This window comes from Dicentrarchus labrax, unplaced genomic scaffold (genome assembly GCF_905237075.1).
Source record: "Dicentrarchus labrax unplaced genomic scaffold, dlabrax2021, whole genome shotgun sequence".
Taxonomy (NCBI): Eukaryota; Metazoa; Chordata; class Actinopteri; family Moronidae; genus Dicentrarchus; species Dicentrarchus labrax.
Genome location: NW_026136718.1, coordinates 19,810,813 through 19,837,350, shown reverse-complemented (window position 1 = coordinate 19,837,350; position 26,538 = coordinate 19,810,813). Strand labels below are relative to the sequence as shown.

The 26,538-nt window shown below is 43.7% G+C and overlaps 1 protein-coding gene across 1 annotated transcript; it reads left to right on the top strand.

Moving 5' to 3' along the window:
• The first annotated feature begins 2,477 nt into the window (after window positions 1–2,477).
• On the top strand, window positions 2,478–26,529 carry onecut3a (one cut homeobox 3a). The gene is made up of 2 exons (XM_051375536.1): window positions 2,478–3,805; window positions 19,420–26,529. The coding sequence occupies exons 1-2, from the start codon at window positions 2,767–2,769 to the stop codon at window positions 19,710–19,712; spliced, it is 1,332 nt and encodes a 443-aa protein (XP_051231496.1). The 5' UTR covers window positions 2,478–2,766; the 3' UTR covers window positions 19,713–26,529.
• The last annotated feature ends 9 nt before the right edge of the window (window positions 26,530–26,538 follow it).

Sequence of the window (26,538 nt, the reverse complement as noted above, 5' to 3'; positions counted from 1 at the left end):
GATTTGAGCAAGCTGCATAAAATAGAAGAAATCAACACTGATTGGAAATAGGAAAGGTGCACTGATCAGTTCCCCACGCCCTGTTGACCTTGCTCTTTTATCTGTGTGGAGTCATCCTGGTGCAGAGGAGCCCATAGAAAATATAGAAAGAAATCACAGAGAGAGAGAGAGAGAGAGAGAGAGAGAGAGAGATGGGACTGATATGAAGTTTACAGGTTCTTGGTGAAAGTATAAAACTTTTCAGCGCGTTGTTTTGGGTTGTAAACCCTGGTGAATTAGGAGCAAGGAGCCAGCAATGAAAGTTAACATCCATCACCACCGCGACCAATAAGCTGCTCTGGCCGGCTGGCTGAGCACAGATGACGGATTCGCTGCTGTGCGGGCTTCGGTAATTCATTTTCGATAGCAGTGGTTGCTGGGATCAATACAGGGACATTAACCCAAGCGGACACTGCTGTTCTCCTGATGGCACAAGCCAAAAGCCACCATCCCCCGTTGGCAATCAGCAAAGACACAGTTTTTAGGGTCATTATTTTGGGTGGAAGAGGAGCAGTGTGCCAAGGCCACTGATCTCACAATTCATCAGTGGAGTTATGGATGGCCTTGACCTAACTGTTGGTAAACACTGGTCAGAGAAATTATTTTATGCAATTTGCAAATGATAAGTGATGCCACTTCCTGGATTGTTAGACTATTTTTTTCCAGCTCCGGGTCGAAAATCCTAATGGCCTCATTTTACATAACATCGGTGTAAATGCCAAGGCTTCTCACTTGGTAACAATGTTCACACAGTTTTCAGAGCAGCTGAAGGCCTACTGAGGGAGGGCTGATGTGGTTATCGGTGGCAACACACACACACACACACACACACACACACACACACACACACACGAAACACTCAAACATGTGTAAACATTTAGAGGTGATGATTTTGCAGATTTTTACAGTTTTCTAGCATTTGCATGTGTCTGTATAGTCTCACATCTTACCCATACAGCTGGACACCAATATATTACATAATAACACAATATAATAACCCTGCAATAAATAATACCTATATATGTTTATGGAACGTATAGTGATCAGATATGTGTCAGAATGGCGTTGATTCAAATCTCAAATCAAAGTCATTTTTGAGGCTATATAGGGAACAAAACGACATGATGCACCTCACATTATACATATTAAATACAAGGTCACCACAAACTATAGTCCACTAAAATACAGGTTGTATATTGCAGCTTAAACAACTAAATATTGGAATATTGGCTATATTGGGCTAAACTCTGCAGGTGCTACTGACAACAGGAAGCAATACGATAAATAAAGCCATATTTACTCGGTGTTTATAGCAGATGGAAAACTCATTTTGACAACTTCATACACTCAGTTTGCACCCAAAACGCGTGACTTATCCGTTAGCCCTTTACAGAATCCAATGCCTGGATCTCAACGTGCCGCTATATCGCATCCATATTGCGGGCTCCTGCAATAGGCACCAACCTATCGATGCTTCTCCTGATCCATACATACTTTGACATTGATGGATTGCTGACCTGGATTGACGTCAGTGAGCAGCAAGTTTCATACAGAAGTTTATAAAAAGGCACCAAACGCTGTGTGTGAGTTTGTGTGAGGGAGTTTGATTTTCATGGTCTGAATCCGAGTAGGAAAGATGCTAAAGGGGTCAAAGCCTAGAGGCTATGATGAAATGAAACTCGACAAATTTATTCAGTAACACTTGCTGAAGGAAAAGAGAAAAAAACACTTCTAAGAAAAAGTTATGAGTGAAGGCTTAACGGCCAGACACTGGACAGCAAGATTGGACTGTTTGCTTTTCAGATTGTAAAGAGAGAGACGTAAATGTAATTTCATTGGGAGGCTGGTTATCATATAAACGTGTCAAAGGTCAAACCACGCAGTCTGAAGACTGTGAATCTCATGTTTTAAACTCTTAAAAATGATTCATTTACATCTACAAATAATTCTTTCAGTGCGCATCTTAAATTTATGGATATAAAGAATAGAAATGAGGCTGTAGGCTGTGACCTCTCCGAGAGAAGCTGTGGTTTTCTCATTACACCCGTGGCCTGAAGTGACACATGTCAATTAATATTTAACCTTCAGGAGAGGCATCACATGGGCTGCTGGCGCCATGTCAAACAGTTTTTATCAGAGAAAACAAGGAGCGAGTCGTCCTTATCCATCGGAGTGCAAATGTTGCACACACTGCAGAGGGGCTGCGCTCCTGTTTTATCTTCACAAGTGCTCTAATGCAATCTGTTTCAGGAATTTGAGGCTCAGTGTGCAACCGCGAACAACCCATGACATAGGGGCCAGTGACGTCAGATTGGCCCCCAGACAAGAGTGCGCGAGTGCGAGAATACGCTACGGGAGCGCGCACATGCGCACAGGCTCGGTCTCATCTTGACATGAGCGCGGGTGCGTCAATATACACACAGAGAGCAGAGCGGCGCTTTGGGTATAGTAGAAGGTGCTCTACAGCGAGAGAAATCCAGGCAGGCGCACCTTCACACACCGAGCAGAGGTTTGCGGCGCAGTTTGTGTGGCGGCCGGGACCCGATCTTTTAAAACCATGCTGGATTGACTGCAGAGAGGCAACTACAATCAATGGCTTGGCTTTGAAATCGTTCAAAATTTATTGGAAAGGAGTGTGAGATAGAGCGACAGTGAGAGAGGAGGGAGAGCAGCGAGGGAGAGAGCGAGAGAGTGGCGAGAGGGGTGGAAATAAAGATCCTTTCAACGATGGAGCTTACAATGGAAAACATTGGAAATCTGCACGGTGTATCTCACTCCCATCAAACGAGCGACTTAATGAACTCCCAACACGCGCGCCAGTCCTCGGCGTCGCATCGGAACTTGGTGTCGCACGGACGGTCAGCCATGGTGTCCAGCATGGCCTCGATACTGGAGGGAGCAGGGGACTACCGCACAGACCACGCTTTGTCTGGCCCCCTGCATCCGGCCATGACCATGTCGTGCGACTCCGGGATGAGCCTGAGCAGCACCTACACCACACTGACGCCGCTGCAGCACCTGCCCCCCATATCCACCGTCTCGGAGAAATTTCACCATCCACACCCACATGCTCACCATCATCCGGCGCACCAGCGACTCGCAGCCGGGAACGTCAGTGGCAGCTTCACCCTGATGAGGGACGACAGAAGCCTCGCCTCCATGGGTAACCTCTACGGCCACTACCCCAAAGACATGTCCGGCATGGGACAGCCTCTATCCCCTCTGTCCAACGGTCTGGGGTCTTTGCACAGCTCCCAGCAGACTCTCAGCGCCTACGGTCCCGGAGCTCACCTCTCCAACGACAAGATGATCTCCTCGGGGGGCTTCGATACCCACGCAGCCATGCTGTCCCGGGGCGAGGAGCACCTGGCCCGGGGTCTCGGGGGCCACGGGGCCGGGCTCATGACATCCTTGAACGGCATACACCATCACAGCCATCCGCACTCTCAGGCAAACGGGTCCATGCTGTCAGACCGGGACAGGCAGACGGTGGTGGGAGGCGGGCAGGGAGCTGGGTCAGGGCAGGTGGAGGAGATAAACACCAAGGAGGTGGCACAGCGAATAACGGCAGAGCTCAAGCGCTACAGCATCCCCCAGGCCATCTTTGCTCAGAGGATCTTGTGCCGGTCCCAGGGAACTCTGTCTGACCTGCTGCGGAATCCTAAACCGTGGAGTAAACTCAAGTCTGGCCGGGAGACGTTCAGGAGGATGTGGAAGTGGCTCCAGGAGCCCGAGTTCCAGCGGATGTCGGCGCTGAGGCTTGCAGGTGAGTGAGGAGACAGCTCCCAACCTGAGTGATGTGGAGGGATCAATTAGAAGTCAATGTGGCGAGACTGTCAATAGCTGCTCAAACAGACATTACTAGAAGTTATTAGTCGATTGTATCGAGTAAAACTTCATCATGACAGTTGGGGTGTTAAATGTTGGGGGAAATCTATATTTTGATTGATGCTACAATCCATGATAGTATAAACAGACGCTGTGCAACACTGGAGGTGTTATAAACAAAACGGGGGGAAGCTTCCCTCAAAAGCAGACGAGGTGCAAACGCAGTCTGCACGGATGTGTTGCTTCTTACGCACATATAGTGGTTTTACGCACGTAGAGAGCATGGATAGCACACCTCACTCCTCTCCCTGTCTCCCTGTCTCTCTCTATCTCTCTCTCTCTCTCTCTCTCTCTCTCTCCCTCTCTCTCTCTCTCTCTCTCTCTCTCTCTCTCTCTCACACACACACACACACACACACAAACAAACACACACACACACAGAAAGAGACCAAACAAAGGAAATCAAAGCAGGATGTGACCGAAATTGATTACATCTCGCAGCTCCTACTTTAAACAAACTTTTCAGATCACTGCAGCACAGTTTTACTTTGGACTCATTTGTATCAAACAAACTTGATGTAATACTCTGGTACTCCCCCCCTGTCAAATAGGCGCGTCGTTGCAAACAAGAATCGTCTGAGGCCTGGCCAAAGAGTCGGGGGAGCATGACCTCCTATGGATCAATATTTCAGGTCCAGGCGTCCCCTTTCAGAGTAGCACACTGATAAATGATCGATTTGGATCTGAAAGACAGAGACACAAACAGATGCGTCTTTCTCTGGCCTGTGTTGTCTCCTCTGCACTCTGGGATATCTTGTCTCCAAAGTTGGTTTAGGGCCTGTTTTCTGAGCCTGAGATATTGTGTTTATTGTGGCTTGTGAGGTTATTCGTGTGGCCGTGATAACAGAAAGGACGAACTCTTACTGTCTCTCTCCATTTTGTCTTTGTGAGTGCTTCATCTCTTTCATCCATCGTTTGGGGGTTTTACTGGAAATTATCACACTAAACGCAGTGATCTGGACCCCGCCTCCCCCCCTTTAAACCCCTTTAACACTCCTCACCTGATTAACAGGCCGCAAATGAAAACGAGGGACGTGCAGTGGGGTTAAAACAGAGATGTGAGTGAGAGGTCCCCTCTCATTGATGTTTGTGTAAAGGCCCTGTTTAGACGTGCTGCGCTCCCAAACGTCAATCAGCTCTTCTGTGTCGTATTTCAGCGAACAGTTCAATTAAGCAGATATAGTGGCATATTTTAGTTCCAGTCAATGCCCTATTGAAAAGCACTTAATGGCATGTAAATTGTTCCTTTGCGCATTTAGTGGGGTTCTGGTAAATAAAGATTTAAACACTCCACAATTGTCTCTTTAAGTGCCACTGCTGTTAAAGCTAATTGGGCTGTGGGGTTTTATATCTTCCACACCCGGCATCAGGATAAAACCCCCCCAATCCAATTGACATGTTGGAGTGGCACAGTCCTGTGGAGTGCACACCTAGTGCATATTTTAATGTGGTCAGGCCCAGGGCAGCCTATAGGTGTAAGGCGTGTGTGTGTGTACGCGCCTATTTGTAAAATGGAAATTAGGGCTGCACTCTCATCTTAATTTGATCCGGTGGAGATGGATTTTTTATTAATTATTCTATTTTAAAATACATTTTATTATAAATTTACATTAAATATGTTTATTTTTCTTTCTTGAATCAGCAGATTTTCCAGCGCTCATTGTGTGTTATGCATTAACCTGCTGCCACAATAGGTCTGAGAGAAACATCCAGTTGGGCAAAATGACAAATGACTTGTATGTAAATGCACGGAGCAACATTTTACTTATTGCATTTAAAATCACCATTATCCTCGGTGCGCATGTGGGCTGGGAGTGGGAGTTAGGGGGGGTTGTGATGCTGAAAGTGAGGCTGGGCCATACTCGCTCGGCCACATCAATCAATAAATTCAAATTACTATTCCAAATTCATCACAGTCACACAAATCAATGCAGCTGCCCTGCTTAGCTAATGTGAAAATGTCAGTGTCTGCACACACACACACACACACACACACACACACACACACACACACACACACACACACACACACACACACATATGACAATCCAGCCCTGAAACGAAAAACAGAGACCGGCCCGTTTGGGGGGGAATGTGTGCCCTTCACGCTCAACATCTCCCAATGCAGCGAGGGCAAAGACCCACAGGCTTTCCCACCTATTGTGTTCTTCATGCAGACCCACAACACGCAGGCCCTGCAAAAAAAAAAAAAAAAAGCTTCAACCTTTGGATGCCTTTTTATACATTTACCGAGCATCTTAATGCATCAGTCGACTACTGTATAAATAAACAGGCAGCTTCATTGTAAAGCTGCACAAGTAAGAAAGACGCGGGCAAAGTGAGGTTTGGGAGGCATTTAAAGATCGCATTAACGATGAAAACAATTCGTCTTTGCATCTGTGTTGAATTCCACACTCCATCTCAATGTATTTGGTCGGGTCAATACAGCCCTGATCGATAAGGATAGCCAGTGCATCTATCAATTATCCCGCCTCAGCACTCTCTCCCATTGGTCTCTCCCCTGGAGCAGAGGAGGGGGGAGGCGGGAGCCGGAAAAGGGGGAAATAGGACAGCTGTTATTTAAAAAAGCGCCACTGCACACCTTTTTCTCTGCTGTAATCATGTTCCATTTGTTGTGTGTAATGCGCTCTCACATCCGTCCTACTGTATTTGGGGCTCGGCTTTACAGTCGTTCGGGTTATGTCTTCACACAGATGCTGGACACACACACACACACACACACACACACACACACACACACACACACACACACACACACACACACACACACACACACACTCATATCAGCAAACGGCCGGTTTATCCCCACAAAGGGCGAGCAACATGAAGCACACATTGCTATTCCTCACTGTGGTTGCAGATATTTTCTCCCTTCATTCTTCCACGTGACAGTGATGAGGTGCCATGGCATTCCTAAAAAAAAAAAAAAAAAAGCGCAGTTGGTTTATTACCATTTGAATGGCCGCAGCACGTGCCAGGGTGCGCAGGTCAAGACCCACAGGACACGGAGTGTTCAGAATGAGGGTGAGAGGCCTCTATTCATGTTTCAATGGACTACACGCCGTTTACACAGGCCTAATCCTGGAGCAATACACCTCCCCATCCCCCATCCCCCGTCACACTGCGCCCTTTACACTCCGCGCATGCATCACTGCAATGCATACGTTCATTTTCCTGGTGAATATATTTATATTGTGTTGAGGCTGTCCTCAGTTGTAGGCTGGAGGTAATACTTTTGAGGCTTTTATATTATTTGGTTGCATCAAACTGATAAAAGTAGAATATTTTACCATAAAGAAAGCATAAATTATAGTTTTTCTGCAAACTAAATACATTTATCTTAGCATGTATGTTACCTAAAGTAGGTTATAGCCTACTTTTTTTTTTTATTTCCCTCTACAAAGAATTTATTTTGAAGCCCACAGTTTCTTCCTGCAGGTCAGTTTGAATGGCGCTGTCCAGAGTGCTGAACTGCAGCATCTCCTCTGTTGAGGACAGTTCAAGGTGATGAACTGGAGTTTTACCAATACATAGTTAATAGCATTCTTGTAGCCCTAAACACCATTATTTCATCCAACAGCTTCCACCCATCGATCAATATTACAATCCACAATGGCGTCAATCACACGGTCGTGCACCCTACTTTCCAGTCCAGCACGAAGCCAACCGGGGTTTCCATTTAAATCACATCTCTAGCTCTTTTTTTTCTCTTTTCCTTTGGGGAAGCTGCAAAATACGAACTGGAGGTTTTTTTCGTTTTTAGGATGCTCACCAAAATATCTCAGAGCAACCAAAATAGTCAGGATTGGTGCTTATTTTTGCTCATTTAAACCAGGATAATGGTTTTAATTGGATAGGGCATTAAGATGTGATTGATGCGGGTTAATCTAAAACAGGATTCTTTTTTTCATGAAGAGATGGCTTGATGTTAGCCTGCGAAATGATCGATTGGTACGTTAATAATTGATGTTTGAGGGGAAGATAGGGGGGTAAACAGTGCAGCTGCGGTTTCAGAGCCTCGTTGTTCGTTAAGCACAGCAACGTGTGGTGTAAGTACTGAGACACGCATGTACAAGCATCGCCTTTGAAATCCTCTGGTGGGAGAGCAACAGTCATTTTCTTGAGGTTATACCTCGAGGCTATTTTGTTTAAATCCCGGGTTCAGTGTAGCTCATTGCAGATGAAATGACATCTCACGCCTTGCATCATTATCTGCAAGCCGGCAATAAAAAGAGGGTGTGCATGTGGAAGGTAAAGTCAATTAATTCAACTTTAAATTTGCATACATCTTAATGTTGTAGGCTGGTATGAATATTCATAAAGGGATGCATCATGGGAAGTTACACAAGGACTGGGGCTTTGAATAGAAACACCTCCACATGCTCCCTAAAATATGATTATTCTACATGAGGCTGCAGCTTCCTGCAAAAGGTTCTTATTCGCCCCTGCATAACGCAGGACAGCATCACAGCCCCCAGCTACAACCTGCATACGTGTCGCCTCCCCGTTTCTCCTCTCCTGTGCGTATGTGATCGGGATGTAGAGTGCGTCTGCGCCACATTGTTAAGGCCGATCTGGCGAGCCCTGAATCTGTATCGATTTCCATTCCCCGGCCTCTGCTTTCCATCTCTGGAGCCGCGCCATGCAGCCATGCAACCCCCTCCATCCTCCACCATGCAACACCATTTCTTCCATTAACAGCTCACCCTTAAAACACACACACACACACACACACACACACACACAGAGAGAGAGAGAGAGAGACACAACAGAATGACTAATAATCGCATGCTCCTTGCGCTGGCTTGTTGCACACCTCGCCGCGTGCTCTGGTCAAATGCTGACTTTAAAAAAAATGTGAGAAGGTTTTAGTGGATCCGCTCTGTGTCTGTGATGGAGACGGATTACAGCAACATGAGACGACTTAAAGTTCACAGACGGTTAACCTCTTTTCGCTCATTATACATCCCACCCACACTGTTCTGACCAAGTCGACCTTATTATTCAAAATAATGTAATTTTAATAGAAATCAGATCAGCGACAGAAGCAGCAGCCTGCACTGTCTCCCACATCTTCACCCATTTCTCTTTTTAGCCCACACACACACACACACACACACACACACACACACACACCTCGTTCTAATTCACACGGGGGGCGTGCTTAGCAATTATAAATGCAGTAGAGGTCTGGACTCTGTACAGTCTCGAATACCGTCTCTTCTATTTTAGATGATCAATTCCTACGCTACTCCGTCGCCCCCTCGCCAAACCGGATCGATAGGAGAGAATGACCTTTAAATCAAATTGCTGGCAGAGTCGACTGAATGCACGCGGCTAGCATCAAAGGGTTAATGGCACTCTGCGTACCCCCCCCCACACACACACACACAAAAATACAAAAAGGCCCAAACATAAGATAATCATAGTTAAATGTCATTATTCGTCCTGGCGTTTTGGGGTCAATCAGCTGCACTGAGGGTTTGTTTTAATGTGTGATGAAGGCTGTGAAGATGTCTGATGAACAAACAAATCACACTGTGGTGGCTTTTGACCCGCCACAATCTGCAGCGGTTCCAAAGAGCAGGCTTGTTGTGCAATTAAAATGTTGACCAGAGAACACATCAGCACTGTGGATGGAGCTCAGCCCCCTGTTATGTAACCCCCCTCAAAAAAAAAAAAAACAACTGGGTCTCCGTGCGTCCTGCGCGCATGCACTAATCTGCAAGTACTATAGTTTCCTTTGAACTATTTGACAGATATAAAATAGTCAAAAGAGGCAGTTTAAAGGTACATCACCTCTCCTTCTAACCTGTTTATCCAAGCAGCCTGACGATCCCGCCTTCTTGCCTTCAGATTTTATTTTTCCTGAGCAAACAGAGATGTCAACACTCAGGTAACTATGTCTCTGCTCCCATAGAGTGAGGACTCTGATACTCTGGGGGATAAGTAACGGATTACTTTATTTGGGTGGTGTTGGTGGTTATAAATCTGCTTCCAGCAGGCGCTGAAGCAGCAGTGAGGCAGTGGTGTGTCCTGCACACTGGCTGCTTATCTGACGCCCTGACAGGCCATCGGTTATTAAAGGCCCGATAATGGCTTGTTTAATGCGCAGCCTAAGAATACAAGGCAAGGACATTGTCCACGCAATTAAAGAGAAGAGAAGGCACGAATCCAATTGAACACTGTAAGGTTGCTAGAACGGCGAGAAGTCATTCAATCTCCTGTTAGGTGTTAAAACGTGACATCTGTTAAATCGACAGGAAGATTTCTGCATGTGGAAGCAGCTTATTACACTTATTTATAAAGTTTTGATTTGGGGAAAAAACAAACAAGTGGCATTACTTTAAGGCGAAAAAGAAGAATACACTTATTTTCCTTATCAAAAGTTTGTTCCACTCGTTGGAGGGAAAATACGACTTTGAGAGCCAACACGTGATTAAATGGGGTTTTAAAATTGACATTTTTGCGGAGCCTTCTGTAAATGTATACAGTAGTTTAGTCTTTTGGGGTGTAATGATTCATCTTCGCCAGACTCATGTAAAAAAATAAAACAGCTGGTATAAAGAGCTCGACGGGCCTTTTTGAAATGAGAGCCTGCAGATGGTTTGTACGGAACCTCTGTAAGTCTTTGTACAGGGTCGATCACAACAAAACCGCAAAACACACACACACACACACACACACACACACACACACACACACACACACACACACACACGCACATACACACACACACACACACACACACACACACACACAAACACACACAGCTTATCGTACCACAGATGCAACCCGAAACTCCGGTTGGGCAACCCCACACAGATCAACAAAGGAACAAAACGACTGTGAAATCAATTGATGAATGAATCGATGTCAGCGCATACAGCCTTTATATTAATATAACGAACAGGCTGCGGGTTATTCTACAATTAATAATTTGTTTAATTTGTTGCTTTACTGAGCCGATATGAAAAACGCTGACTATTGTTTCTTCTGTTACTTATTCAGGATTTCTGAATGTTTAAAAAAAGCACTGCACTGCGAGGTGTGTGTGTGTGTGTGTGTGTGTAAGTGGATTCTTTTATGGACAGACAAAAAGGATATTTAACACAGACTACCGTCTTAATACTGTAAGTTAAAATAAATTAAATTAAATATGATTATTTACCTTTTTCTTCTCATTATTATTATTATTATTATTATTATTATTATTATTATTATTATTATTATCATCCTATCCAACATCTGTTAGACAGATAATTAATTATTAAGAGTATTTGGGACTGTGCTGACACAAACACATAAATAAATAAATAAATACATCCTCAGAGGAATTAGAATTTTTTTTTCAACCAATTTGATTTGCAAAAGGCGAGCTTGGAGCTTCGAGAAATAAATCCTATAATAAACCCTAATAAAAAATAAATAAACCCGTAAGTAAAAGAGTCTAACGTGCTACAGAATAATAAACACACTTTATTCATTTCAATCTAATATGCTTTGTGTAGCATTGGGGGGAAATAAACCATAGAAATGCGATTAAGTCACCGCAATAAGAAATATTTCTCTCTCTTCGTATGATCGAGTGAGAACTGAATTGAATTGAATCTCGAAAATTCCTGCATATTGAAAAGCTGACTGTCTGCCCCTGTCTGGAGAGGGAACTGTATCATCTGACTGCAGATCAGTTTGGCTCATTCTCCTGCGACAAATAAGAAATTAACAAATAAGAAATTAGTGAAAGCTGACGTTTGAAGACTATGAGTAACTTTTTTTCTCAGTCAGTACTTCTCGACATTAGAGGTGTAAATATAGAAGAATTCAAACTTTGACCCAGGTGACCTCTGGATATCCGGATGGAAGAGAAGAAGTTGATGGTGAGGCAAAGAAAAAGTCAATTAGTTCCCGCTTACTTTATATTTACTTTTCTTTCTCACAATTATTTGTTTACTACTAGAATTGATCCTGTGGTAGATTAAAAAAAATTGTGTACACATCAAATAAAAAGGAGTTTAGAGGAAGTCCTGCACCTAACCCACCCCAGACATGAGGCACTACTGGCCGGGCACAGAACTCTCCACCCTCCGCTCACCCACACCACATCCAAAAGAGCCCCCCCACAGAGGCAAAGGGTATTTCTTTAAATGTGGATTAATTGTAATTAATTCTTTATGGGGGTGAATTTAATTTAAAAGCAGTCAAATAGTTTATTTATTGACCCAATTTAAAATAATGTTTGTGAATGTTTTCATCGTTTGTGAATTTTATTTTATTTATTTTAAATGTTCATTCACTCGGGCAGTACAATCAGGACTCAATCCGAGCATAATTCGTATGAAGACGCTTCTTACAATAAATTCAGAAATTAAAGCTCACAGAAAAACCCACACAGCGGGCCCCACACCTGTTGTCTGTGGGAAAGGCCCGCCTGTCTCTACAAAATAAAGCATCATGATCATTACCGCTATATCACGCATAACTGGTCAAAGCAATTATGAATGAAATCAATGATAATCGCAGAGAAGAGTATCAGTCTAACAATGGAGCCACTCACACAAATAAGTGGCACATGCAGACAAGGCTGCCAGTAAAGTGGCAAAAAAAATGAAATAAAATAATGCAGGTTAAAATTCAGTCATACGGTTCTCTCAATGGCTCAGTGCATTTAATTATCTAAAACCTCACAAGGAGTGTGATCATCACAGGCAGCAGCCTTTACTGATTATTGATTTTATTTTTTTAGCAGTATGCAAGCTTTACCACTGGGTTGCTAATAACACGTTGGTGTGAAAACAGAGCTGAATAAAATTATATTTCTCAGGTGTGTTTTGGGCATCTCAAACTGACTGAGAGAACATCAAATTGTTTCTTTTTTATCTTTAAAAAAATAAATAATCAAAATGTAAATTATAGTTCATGCATGGCTGTGATAAGATGATCCAGCAAATCTAAAAAGGAGGGGGGGGGATATGTTGCAGGCAGGCGAGCCGAGACTTAACCGAGGTGGGATGTGGGCGAAGGTGTAACTGAGTTCAGGTTGAGTGTTATTGAAGTGCTGCAGAAGAAATGCCTCGCAGCTGAGTCGCTGGGAGAAGGCAAACAAACAAATTGTGTCGCTTTATCAGTATATTAACACCAATTCTCACTCATTACATTAAGGAGTATTGAGCTGGAAGTGTTTTGGCCTGGCTAGAGAGAGAGAGAGAGAGAGAGAGAGAGAGAGAGAGAGAGAGAGAGAGAGAGAGAGCTTGGCATTGCCCTGCAGCCAAAATGAAATAAATGCCACAGTATACAGGATATGCACGCTGCTATCAATCTTTAGGGTAACAGCCCATGAGAAACAGCAGATACGTTACTTAATAAATAGACTGAAGCCTAAACATCAAATTGCCCAATCATGCTTCTTACAATCTGGAGAAGAGTGCAACTACAAGCAAACTGGCCCCGCATGGATTAATAGTGAGGACAGGATTGCTTTCCAACAATAAACGGGCTGCAGTCTGTGTGTGTGTGTGTGTGTGTGTGTGTGTGTGTGTGTATAAACGCACCGAACCGTAACCGGTAAACATGTTTATTGGTAAATTAATTCAATCAGCAGACTTTGACCCGGTCTGCTTTACCAACAGGGCTTCAGCAAGGCATTTCAAAGCGTGAGGAGAGGTTTTTTGGGGGGAAACCGAAGAGCACGCAGGAATAATTTCAGATGCAGATGTGTAATCATGGTTTCATAAAAGCACTACAGGCGCAATATTAGGCCGTTTGACTTTCTCATTATGAGCAGGAAGGGCGGTGATGATCAATAAATGATTAATGCTCAATATGGACTCAACATCTGCAGGGACAAGGGAGGCCTGAGACAGCTGTTGAAGAACACACACAAAAAAAACAGGTGATGATCAGTTTCCTCTCCAAGCCCCCCCTCTAGCAAAATAAATAAAATAAAAAATAAAAAATCCCGCTTCTTCCTTCCTGGTGTGTTTTCGCGTCTCCATCCGCTTCATGAATCCTCCTCTCCGGGCCCCTCACTCCCCCCCTCCGAGGCATAATTAATTGGACGAACTGAATTTCACACACGAATTATTCACGAATCTATCGATCGATATTGAACACCCAGGGCCTTTCTCTTAACCTCGCTTGGTTTGTCGTGAAGCAAAGAATATTAATGTCATCAGTGGAAGAGAAATAGGCCTAAGTTATACCGATTTCAGCCGAGCAGAAAGGATAAGTTGAAAAATCACTCATTAAGGAATTTGATAGTTTAAGAGAAAAAGACTGCGTGGCCCCTTGAAGTCGATTCGGGAGGCCCTTGCTTTGACATTCACGGAGATTAACTGGGCTTCTAGCTTTGTATTCATGGAGAATATTACAATGTTATGGTACATAAAAATGTAAACCTAAGCGGTAATACAGTGAAACCAAAGGATGGGCATTTTTTTAAATCAGTCTTTGTATGTTTGTGAGGAGCCTGAGGGATCCATTCAAAGTAGGTCAGCTCCTGTTTGCAGCTCCATATAGCGAGTAATAGAAATCACATTTCTCTCTGCCCGTGCAGCAGCAGCAGGGTGTACACCTCAGAAAACACTCAACACCAGACCAGGATTTCTGCTCTTGTCCGGTTGCTCTTTGTGCATGAGTTTATGTCCGTCTCTCTGCTCGGTGCCTACTGTAGCTCTAAAAGCTGCAATGATCGATTTTTTTTTCTTTTCTACACTGAGCTTGGTTCAGTAATCAGGGCCCCCTTCCTCACCGATCGATCGATATTGATTACTAAATCCAGCGCCTGTAGCAAAGGCAGCGCACTATGGCGCCCCGTGCAGCCGGGCCACGGCGAGAGCGACACCTGCCGACCGAACCGGCACAAAGCAAGCGGTCGATGAGGCGGCAGGACGTGACTCGCCGATGGAGAGAGAAGAGCTTGTTGTGGAGGCACATAAACACTGGCTTGTTTTTTATTTTTATGTGCTTCTTGCACACACACACACACACACACACACACACACACACACACACACACACACACACACACACACACACACACACACACACACACACACACACACTCACACACACACACACACACACTCACACACACAACAGAACTTAAGGAGTTAGATTTGTTTTTACTTTAATGTTAATCTTTGGGCATTTAAAGAGAATAAAGTCTTAAAAATTGTAATTGAAAATACTGAACAGCTGTTAGTTACCCCACAAATGTCTTGGCTCCTTAAAAACAATCAATACACAGATTTTGGAAGAATCCCCTCTCTGTAACTGAAAAGTAAATTTTTCTCTACTTAGACGACAGAAATAAAATCAGTAAGACAAAATGTTGTTACTTATGAAGCTCCTTTGATTCATTTATATTACAAGAGGGAAAAAAAGGGAATTTATGTAAAACATAAAAAAACAAACAAAACACTTTTTGCAAGGTATATGGCCATTGTGTATGTGTGTGTGTGTGTGTGTGTGTGTGTGTGTGTGTGTGAGAGAGAGAGAGAGAGAGAGAGAGAGAGAGAGAGAGAGAGAGAGAGAGAGAGAGAGAAAGAGAGAGAGAGAGAGATTACATGCAAACCTGTGCAAGGTCACACTCATCTGGGCAAATCACAGACCACAAAGGTCACACACTGGAGGGAAGTTAAGGTATTCGGGCCAACCGGAAGCTGCATAAAATAAATGGAAACTCAGTGTGGACTTCAATACTGAGATATTAAATAAATCTATATCGACAATAATATTAACTGTGTTGTTCCAGCAAAAAAACAGAGGAAGTTATTCTAAAAGCGGTAACATTTTATTTGGATATTCCTCTTTATAGAGTATTTGCAGTATTTTGCTTTGTCTGTAGATGTTTAACGGATTATCTATAGATATAATAATAGAGTGTATGTGACAGTTCATGAGCACACACTAACCAAGATGACCAAACCTTTATTTGTCAAACAGCTGATTTGTTGAATCTAGACTAAGCAGTTACAAATAATCTATGAACTCTCTGTAGGCGGATTATTCAAATAAAGTATCAGCATTAGTTATTGTGCAATAATTTTGTAAAACATTTGTAATTAAGTTATATTATATAACTATATTACATATATGTTAAAAGGAGTCAAAAGTGTCAGAAAAGTCATGTAAAATTTATCTGTAGAGAACAAAAAACAGCTTAAAATGTGTTAAATATGCAGTATTTTCACCTTTTACAATAATCACATTACTCTGTGACTGCCTGGTGTTGTGATGTTCCCAGAGATGTTCAGAGAGGCTTAGGTCTGGTAACTGTGGAGGTAAAGCACTGCACGTCAGCACTACACGCTGCTGCTGCTGCTGCTCCTCCTCGGTTTTCAAACAGGCCGTCATTGCATGTTTAGGCTTATCATCCTGCTGGGAAACGAATCCTCTTCCACACAAGTTAAAGCCAGAGGGGGAAGGCATGTCTTTGCTGACTAGACGTGGCAGATTCTTTTCGGTCAGTGGGGAGCTGATGCAGTGACAATCTCCAAATAGTAGAGCCTCCTCACATGTGGACGCATTTCTAAAATCACATTTGCGGTCATTTGTTAACAAGAATTTTCTGAAATTTCGGTTTTATTTGTTAAATAAGAAATGTTACACTTGCTTTGTTGTTGAAGAAATAGTTTGAAAATCAAGGCCACACATTCCCAACATCTTATTAGGTGTTATTGCTTAGCTGGTTTGGTTTCTTGGATGCAGATGTTCTGTTTTTATCAGTCCTAATATATTGGTTGCCAGATGTAATCACTTTAGGTGAACAAACCAACTGCACTGTGTATTAGCTCTGCTTTGGAATAACGCATTATAAATGTTAAATTAAAGTGCAGTTTGGTGTTCGGATAGATTTTTACCACTGAGAACAATTTGACCTCCAATGGTTTAATTGAATCTCTTCTGACGACTGGAAAACATGATTAAACTTTTATCAATGATAAAACACAATAATGTATCAGCGGCTGAATTGTATGAAATTTAATTTAGTCAGTGTCTGTTTATTTTATATGATCAAAACAATTTACGCTACATATTTGAGGGAGAATATATGTTAGCTGAATCTTTGGTCTCAAATATTGGAGAAAATCTCAGCAAATGATGTGGGGAAAAAGTCTGATATCTACTTTTCATACACGCTTATCTCAAAAAGTTGGACGTCTATCAGTCGATTGACGTATACTTGAATAAAAAGTATGAACTGCATTTTTTAAAACTACTTATAAACATTTCTTGGTAGTGGAATGTGTTTTCAAGGATGTTGTTCTCATATTGATGAATCTATTTTCAAATAAATCCATCATGAGTCGGACTGCCAACGTTTGTCCCTGGAAACACTGGAGAGCATCTTGCTTGGTATGTGACTGGTTGGTGTCACTACATGCGTTGTGTTTATTATGTTACTATATTTACAGCAACTTCGTTAAAGAAAAAAACTACAACAGACGCAAGAAATTTGGTCTCTTCAGTATCACTGATTCCCTGACTAAAGCTTTAATGGTTTGTCCTGCTTGTCCTGCAGCATCCAACCTTACGGTGACAATGTGAAAGATTTCAGCTTAAAGTCCAAATGATAAAGTGACATCCTCCTCTTCCTCATCGTCATGACCACCCATAATCCTCCTAATAAATCATTACATATGATGATATACATACTGTACATACAAGCATGCATTTAGACAAATTTGTATTTGGCATATTAGCATGTGTGCGTTTGTGTGACAAATATATAGCTGCAGTGTTGATGTGAAATATGAATATGATGGATGGGCTCGTGTGCAGGTTAGACATCTGTAGTAAACAGATTGGACTGCAATGGCTGATCAATGGGCTCTGTTCCACTGTAATTAGACACACAGCGCCACTGCTTGGCTCCAGCCACTTCAGCATAATCACACACACATACCCCCCCCTCCCCAAACACACTCATGCGCACACACAAGTAGAACATGAAAAAAAAATCAGTCCTTAAATGCATCAAGACACACACACACACACACACACACACACACACACAGTGTGAGAGTGAGACATTATTGAAGGCGAGTATGAAAGTATCAGACAATACTAACGGCAGCAGGTGGAGACCCCACAGGGATGGCATCTTTCTCTTTCTTTCTCTCTCCAATTTGCTCTCGTTTTATTGAGACAGTAGGGAAGCTGAGAGGGACACACAGTCCGTTCTGGCAGGACTTCGATCCTCAGCCAGCAGGGGAACATGTGGCTGCAGAGGTGGTGCCTTAACCATCCACACACACACACACACACACACACACACACACACACACACACACTCCTACATCATCTCTGGGCGCCGTTTCTGCCTTTTTACGCTGCAACCTGTCTGCTGCTTTCCACTCGTCTCCTACAAATACTTTGAGTTACAACACACTTACCCACAATACAACGCTCTATTAACTATTAATTTCTGTGTTCGCTGCCTACAACCCCACCGCCCCCCTCGGACCCCCTCCCAAACGTAAAAAGAGTACACTCGGTGTGTTTTCTTTTGAAAATTGCTCTGTGTATGGGAAGGGGCTTGTAGCAGCCGGTGCATGCACCTCTCGAGTGTTTGTGTTTGGGGAGGGGGGGCAGTGGGTTATAAATACCCTCTCAGAGCTCAATAGAGTGGGCTCCAGTGGGCTCTGTTTGAAGTAGCAGACTGTAGACCTGCTGGGGGGGGATTCTGACCTCAGTCCCTACAGAGAACCCCCCAATTCCTACAGCAAAGTCGGTCAATATCTCTCTTTCTCCTTCACTCGCCGCCCCTCCCTCCTCTTCTCAGCTCCTCTCTTTGGCTCTTACACACACGCAGACACACACACACAAACACAAACACACACACACACACACACACACACACACACACACACACACACACACACACATAAATGCACACACTTTTGTCTTACTCCTCCACCTTTTCTGTTCTTTTCTCTCCAACCTTTTCTTTCCCTGCCTCTGCCCCTCCTCTATCTCTCATTTCCACACACACACACACACACACACACACACAAAATGCTTACTTTTGTGCAACAGTCACTCAGTCCCCCATTGCGACTCAAACTGCATTAATATTGAATCAAACAGCAGTGTCTCCAGCTAGCAGGCAACAGCCAGTCCCCCCCCCCCCCATCTTTCTCTCACCGCAGGCTGGCTCCCTGTCTGCACTCTGCAGGATGGAAGGAATATTCCCACTGGGCAGGAGGCATGGATTAGCTTTAAATCAACTTTAATATGGCAATAGAGATGGAGCTGTAGAATCTGCTGGTGTATAAACTAGTTTTTATGTGTTTAAGTATTGGCTAATGATACATTTAGTTACTTTACTTCCCTCCACCTTCTGTCTTTGTTATTTAATCATGAAAATACTTCACTTTTGTATATTTACCTTGCTTTGTGTTTTCTTTCCCCTCTTTGCCTCCTACTCTCATCCCCATCCCTCCCACCGCTGCCATCCACACCAAGCCTGCAAGCGCAAAGAACAGGAGCAACACAAGGACCGCAACACGGCGCCCAAGAAACAACGTCTGGTCTTCACTGACCTGCAGCGCCGCACACTCATCGCCATCTTCAAGGAGAACAAGCGTCCATCCAAGGAAATGCAGATCACCATCTCCCAGCAGCTTGGCCTGGAGCTCAGCACTGTCAGCAACTTCTTTATGAATGCACGCCGCCGCTGCGTGGACCGCTGGCATGACGACCACGGTGCCAGCCCCGGGCAGCCGGGTACATCCGCCACTACTTTCTCCAAGGCCTGAGAGGAGGAGAGGACCTTCAGAGGGCCAGGGAACCAGGTTGGAACAACAGGCAACATGGAAAATTGGCTGTGAAACCTGTCTATAACAACTCTACCTGGCCTAGGCCGTCTGAATGTGTCCTCTGCCTGAAAAAATCCTTTGTGCCATGCAATCATCTTTTTTGTCAGTCAGAATTTCAAGCGCTCACCTGAAACAAGCATAATCTAAAGGTGAATTGTGAAGTCAGGTCCACTCTGCATTACTCACATAAGGACAATCATTGATTCTGTCTTTTTTGAAAGAAAATCATTTTTATGGCATCTGACAAAGTAAAGAGACACCAAAGATTTGATGTTTTTGTTGGACGGTACCAGACATATATGCCGACCTCCTTCACCACCCAAGTAGCCACTGATTCTGCTTTTTCTCCCAACTCACCTCCTTTGTGTCTGCCTCTCTAGTATCTCTCTCATCCCCTCCACGCCGGCACACGGAAGCAACAAGGGCGAAAAGAACGGCAATAAATCTGACAACAGAACAGCACATAGCCTTATTATCCAAGCCCCATCCTGCACACACAAGGCCGTCATAAAGAAAACAACGCAGTCTATGAAAAAAACAAGGCTTTCCAATTCTCCGCCTCTACCTCCCCCTCCTCCTGTAGTCTCCTTCATTCCTCGGCCAAAGGTATTCCCTGATGGCCAGCCATTTCAGAGAGCAGCTCAGCCTGATCATACGGCAAACTAATGAATTGAAAAATGAATCGATGCAGACAGAGAGAGCGGGGCCTTGACCCCTCCTGAAGGTGAAACTCAAGACGCTCGGCAGTAGATACTCAGGTCTTCCAGGCCCAGGTCTATATTTTTTGCACAGATGTTGGAGGCCTGTAGGGAGACATGTCATTGTTACTCTTAGCCTGAGCCTAGAGTCTGGGTTTCTCTGACCAACAGGAGAGGCGGGTGAGATGTCTGGACATGCTCTTTGTTCTGCTGGGAGCTTTTCCTCTGATCAATAACTGAGAACCAAGCGACAACAACACGCTCGGGCATCCAGCCAACTACATTACAGCTGCATATGAAAAGCAGAATGTAAGAGGAGCACATGGAACCCACTGGAGATGGGGACACAAAGGCCTCATAACAGCAACAGCAGCAGCAGCAGCAGCACACCTCTCCCTCCCCGGTCCTGCCTGTGCTGGCAGAGCAACAGTGCCCCCTGCTGTCGATAGCAGAGACCTGTATCCAGCAGAGCAATGGGGCTCAGAGTGGAGGAGAGGGAGGGAAGAGCCACTAGATGCTGAGGAGAAGTCATGGCACAACACATTCAGGCCCTCACAGCTCTTTGAAGGCAGATCAATAGCTAACCATTATCCTATTGTTGTTCCTCATCCAACCAGCGCTGATGAAGCCGGAGGAGGGGGATGGTTAAACTGAACGCTGAATACGCAGGGATTTAGAGAAGGCAGGGATATTTAACCAATCCAAATCTTAAAGAATCCACGAAATACAAGTACAGAAATTACACACAGAGGGGACAGAAAAGTACAACAGAGTAAAAAGTAACAGAAAGGCTTATTGAGACATACACATCTGAGGTGCAGTGGAGGTTTAATTTTCATTATTTTGGGAGGCTTCATATTTTGTCAAATCATTCTTCCATTTCATCTGTTTGCAAAAAAAAGGCTCTCAACAGATGTGGTTCAAACCAAATCTCCCGGTTATTCCCACACAAGGGTTATCAGTAGCTAACCCAAAGCCAACCACCACACTCAGCTGTCAAAATGCTACAATAATTAGTGCCAATGCTTACTGCCTTAATGCGAATCAAAGAATATGGTACTAGGGTTCACACACAGCTACAGTGCGCCCCACTGATGACGGGCGGTGTGTGCCATAGCAACCAACAATCAGCTTTTAACTGAATTAAAATATACTTTTTTAGTAAAAAAATGAAAAAAAGAATCAGATTTTAAGGCATACAATAACCAAACCTCAAATGACAAAGATACCACACTTACAGAATGTGTTACAAATACAAAAAGAAATGTCTCCAACACATAACTGGACACATTTTGAAGCAGAAGAAAAATCTCTCATTCTATCTTTGGTTCTCTACCTCCTCTATCCCTCTAACCCCCATTGCCCCCCCTCTCTTTCTCTCTTCCTCTCTATATTGATGCGGGTATTTAATTAGTACCATAGACACAAAGTTTCTATTTCTTGTTACTATTGTGCTCTGTTGTGCATAAGTAAGGCACCTTGTTGATAAATCAAAAACAAAAAAGGAAGGACTTTTTAAAAGGAAAAAAAGAGGGATGCAAGGACCGAGGCCAATGAAGGATGTATTTTTTTTGCATTCTGTGTGAATATAGACTCGGACGAGACATTTACCACGAAAGAGAAAAAAAAAAGAAAAACAGGGAGCTGCTGAAGAGAAGAATAAATGACGGATGCTCTCTCTCTTTTGGCATTTCATGTCAGAACTGTGATACTCTCAGCCCCCTTTAAGCTGAGCCCCAAGAACGGGGTAAAACGGAGGGGGACAAAACATGACCTCCAAATGTCCTGGCTGATTCAGTGTGTTTTATTGGAGGGAGGGTGGGGGTGAAGCTTGGGACTCAATAGTTATATGTATGGTCTTAAGATGCAACTGTAGCATTTCCAACAATGTAGTCAGATTAGCGGTGCAGATTAGATAAGAGATGGTCATTGTCGAGGAGTTGATTGAGAGGTACTGACTAACTTCACATTGCTGTAAGCAGTGAGTTAATGTCGCCAAAGGATGATGAGCTAAAATCGATTTGTGGTATACAGTTCAGTGAGCATAGGTAAATAGCTAGATTCAGCTCTAGGTATTAAGCTGACAAAATGACATTTGTTTGTAGTGAGAACCAATGTGGCTACCTCACTAAGCTGAGTGGTTTGTGAAACCGCCACTAATACCAAAGATACTGCAGCCTACCGGTCCCAAACTGCCTAGGGGGACACACAAACCAAAAAAAAGCCCCCCCCCCCCTTGCCCAGAACCGTTACAGACAACACACTGACAATATTACACACACACGTTTGTACTAACAGCGCAGTCGGACTGCATCGCGCCACATAGGAGGAGGTGGCTGCCTTGCAGACAGAGTTGAGTGCCTTTTCCCTTCAACCACGGGTGGGACTGCACTGGACACACACATACGTATACACACACACACACACACACACACACACACACACACACACACACACACACAGCCTTGCGGGTGCATGCATATAGCTACACACCCATTTACAAACACACACTCACATTCAGACAACACACCCATAATTGGATGGACAGAAAGGGGGGCCAAAGAGAGGGACACAGAGTGGGGGCTGTGTCAGCATTTTCTCTCATATTGACTTTCCATCTTGATACACTAGAATACAAGCACTTTATCATGTAGAAAGTCTATAAAACATTTTCTATACACTATTTATTTGAAACAAAATTATATGTTACTCCTTAATCTGTCAGTCTTTGTTACTGTATCGTTGATCTTCTAGTAGCTCACAGCCTTTGTGTTTATTTTTCTCTCTCCGCCCGGTGTGCTTAGACTCTCAGCCACTTTACCTCTCTCACATCAGAGATATTTTTGTGTAACAGAGAAAGAGGGGGGTAGAAAGGCAGAGGCTCTGAGCGCCCGAAGGGCTGTAGTTGTAAAATCTTACCACTAAATGTCTCTCTCTCTCTCTCTCTCCACTGCGTGCAAGCACAGAGGCTGCACTAGAGAAGTCTGGAAGACTCACTGACAGTTTATAGACACAAATTCTCTCCTCCCTCCACCTTGTCTGTCCAGTCGACCTCTCCCCCTGGCTAGTGCTAAGACTCGGTAGGCGTGTGTTGACAATTAATTCTGAAATACCTCAAAAACCTTTCATGTAAACTTTATGTAATTTAGACTGAAAATAATACTGCTAATGATAACAATGATTATGAAACTATGATACTATGATAGTTAGTTTTGGAACTTGTGACTTGAAGCTTTATACTGTTAAATTCCTTTTATTTGTTTGCTCATTTTTCTCGTACGTTCTCGTTTGTTTTTTGCTACGGCATGTACTTACTGTTTTCATAAAGGAAAAGACATTGTGAATGTTTCTGTGGAGGGTTACATGAGAAAAGAAGAGACAGAAGAGAAGGCTAGACTAAAGAGAGAGGGGCCAGAGCTACTCACTTCAGATGTTTAGTTCAAAGCCCTCTCCAAGGCTGGTACATTTAAAAGGAAAAAACAACAAAAAAACACAAAACAAAGAAAGAAATTACAAAAATATGATTTGGGCTGAATTCTAAACCAAAAATTTGATGTTAAACCAAAGGAAGAATAACCTTTTACTCATTGTTAGCTTTCTTCTGCCTTTAAGTTGTCTTTTCTCTGAAAAAAAAAAAACAATTTCACAGTTACTTTTGAAGGTTCCTGGGTGTGTTCAAGTGCTCCTGATGTTCTTAGAATATTAAAAACCAGCACCTCCTATTGAAAAGAAGGTGCGCTTTTTTCTTTTGTGCATGGATATTGTATAACTGTATAGAAACCAACAGGAATGACCTGTGATTTTGTGGGGAGAGGAGGAGGATGGAAAGACTTGGGAGTGGGTGGAGATGGGGTGGGGGATATTTTGGTTATCAAAACAAAAAAAAAAAGGGTGGGAGGATTTGGGTTTTAGGCATTGGAGGGGTCCTTGTTTTTAGAATTTCCGTCACTGTTGGATTCACTGGTTGTGTGCATGTATTGTTGCAACCCTTCCCCTTTCCCCATGTTTCTTTGATGTATATAAATCCAGACAGTAGGGGGCAGTGTGTGCTGGGGGAGGTCAAACTCCTCTCCTCCCAATCAATAGCATTCAATCTTCATTCCTCAGCTTGTGGTCCTCACTCGGGTCCTGAAATGTGTGTCTTGCTTTTCCAAAGACGGGCTGTTTACTTGGAGTTAATCAGAGGGACACACACAGGCCCGAGCGGCCTTGAATATACCTGTATGTTTGTCTACATGCTTTTCTTCAATCTGTGTATGTGTGCTCATTTGTACCTATGTGGAAGACAAAGTGTTTCTTTTTTATGTTCCTTTACTATGGGTTGCAATATTTGTCATGCGAAAATTTGAAACCATTTCTTACTGACTGACCGACCAACCAACCGCAGTACCATTTGGCAACTGATAATCCGACCCGAAATGTCGTCAGCATTTACTGTCAAACAGCATATGTGTGTGTGTCATTTCACTGTGGGATCGAAGGTTGCCAATGGGACTGGTGTAGACACCCCCAGTCACACTGTGCTCTCCCTCTTCTGTTACCTGTTAATCAATCAGAACCAAGTGTCTTTGTGATGGTAGAAGACAATCAGTTTCAAAACAAGAAAAAAGGTAGAGAGAGGGCAGGCCAGTGGGGAGGAAGAAGGGGAGGATGGTAGAACAAAATCAAGGGAAAAGAGGCTCTCTGAGTTGTGACGAGCTGTAGTGCCCGACTGCCAAACGACTGCCCTTCCGTCCCTGCACTCTCCAAAACATCCATCTTCCATCCCATCCATGGCCAAATCTGACGTTCAGGCTCAACATGACTCAGTTACACGACACTCCAAACCAAAACTCATTACACATTTTAAATTCACTCCCTCCTCATCCCCCCCCCATCACTTTTCACCCTCCTGCACTTCTACTGCCACAATGTAGAGCACTGCAGGAGTAGAAAACAAGACCTGTGGTGCAAGGACCATATTTCCCATCACCCACCACAATTTCCTGCTAATCTAATGATGATGTAACCAGCCGCGAGGAATAAAAATGGCTCCGGTTGGTGGCTTTTGCACAGAGAACTATGCAAACACCTGACCCCCCCAATCTTAATCGTTGCTGCTGGGTCAGAGTGTACAACCCTCAACCTCCCCTCCCTCCCCTCGACATTTAAACACTCCCGCTCACACTTCCATGATGTTTTCCCGTTTCCCTCCCCCCCCTCCCTCTCCAGAGCGCAGAGCAGGCAGAGATACCCCCCAGTCACTCAGGTTAACAGTAGAGTGTGGCTGGGGAGAGAAGAGCACTACAGCACCCCATGTTTCACCAGACTGATGTCGTACAGCTTTACATGAATGCCCCAAACTGCCATTGACATCAAAATGGAGTCCATGTTGATGTTTGCAAGCTGATCCTCCCCCGCTCATGGCTCCATTGTACTACAATGTTTGACTGTCTTTGTCCCCAGCGCCAAGGAAGGGCCACAATCAATACAAAGACACATACATTGTATTTACTTAAGTTTACAAAGTCGTCTGGAGATGGTGGCTTATATTGCACTCGTACGTACAGACAGACAGACACACAAACAGACACAGGCACATGCTGGAGAGGGTGAGTCTGCCTTTTGAGAGTGTTTGCTGAAACCAAAGATGAAATCAGAGGTATGACAATCTGGCTACCAAACCTAGAAGACAATGTTCAGCTCTCTGGGCTGCTCTACGGGTCCTGTGATTTACCGGCCATGTGGACATTCCACCTAATGCACTTAAACATACACACACACACACATATACATACGTATACACACCCTGGTGTAAACTCCCACACACACACTTCCACACACACAGAAACAAGGGATAAACCCACTCACGACGTCTGGTCAGAAAGCCTCTTTTCCCTCCTCCCACTGCAGAAGCCGGAGAGCCTGTGGAGGACTTTTAGTTTCACTCTAGTTGAGACTTTTGAGAAGGAAAAAAATCTGAGTAATAACTGTTACAGAAAAATAAAAACTTAAAAGGATAATATGGGTAAAATTGCGTGTTTTGAAATAAATTAACAAATAAAACAATTGTAAAACAAGCAGGTGCT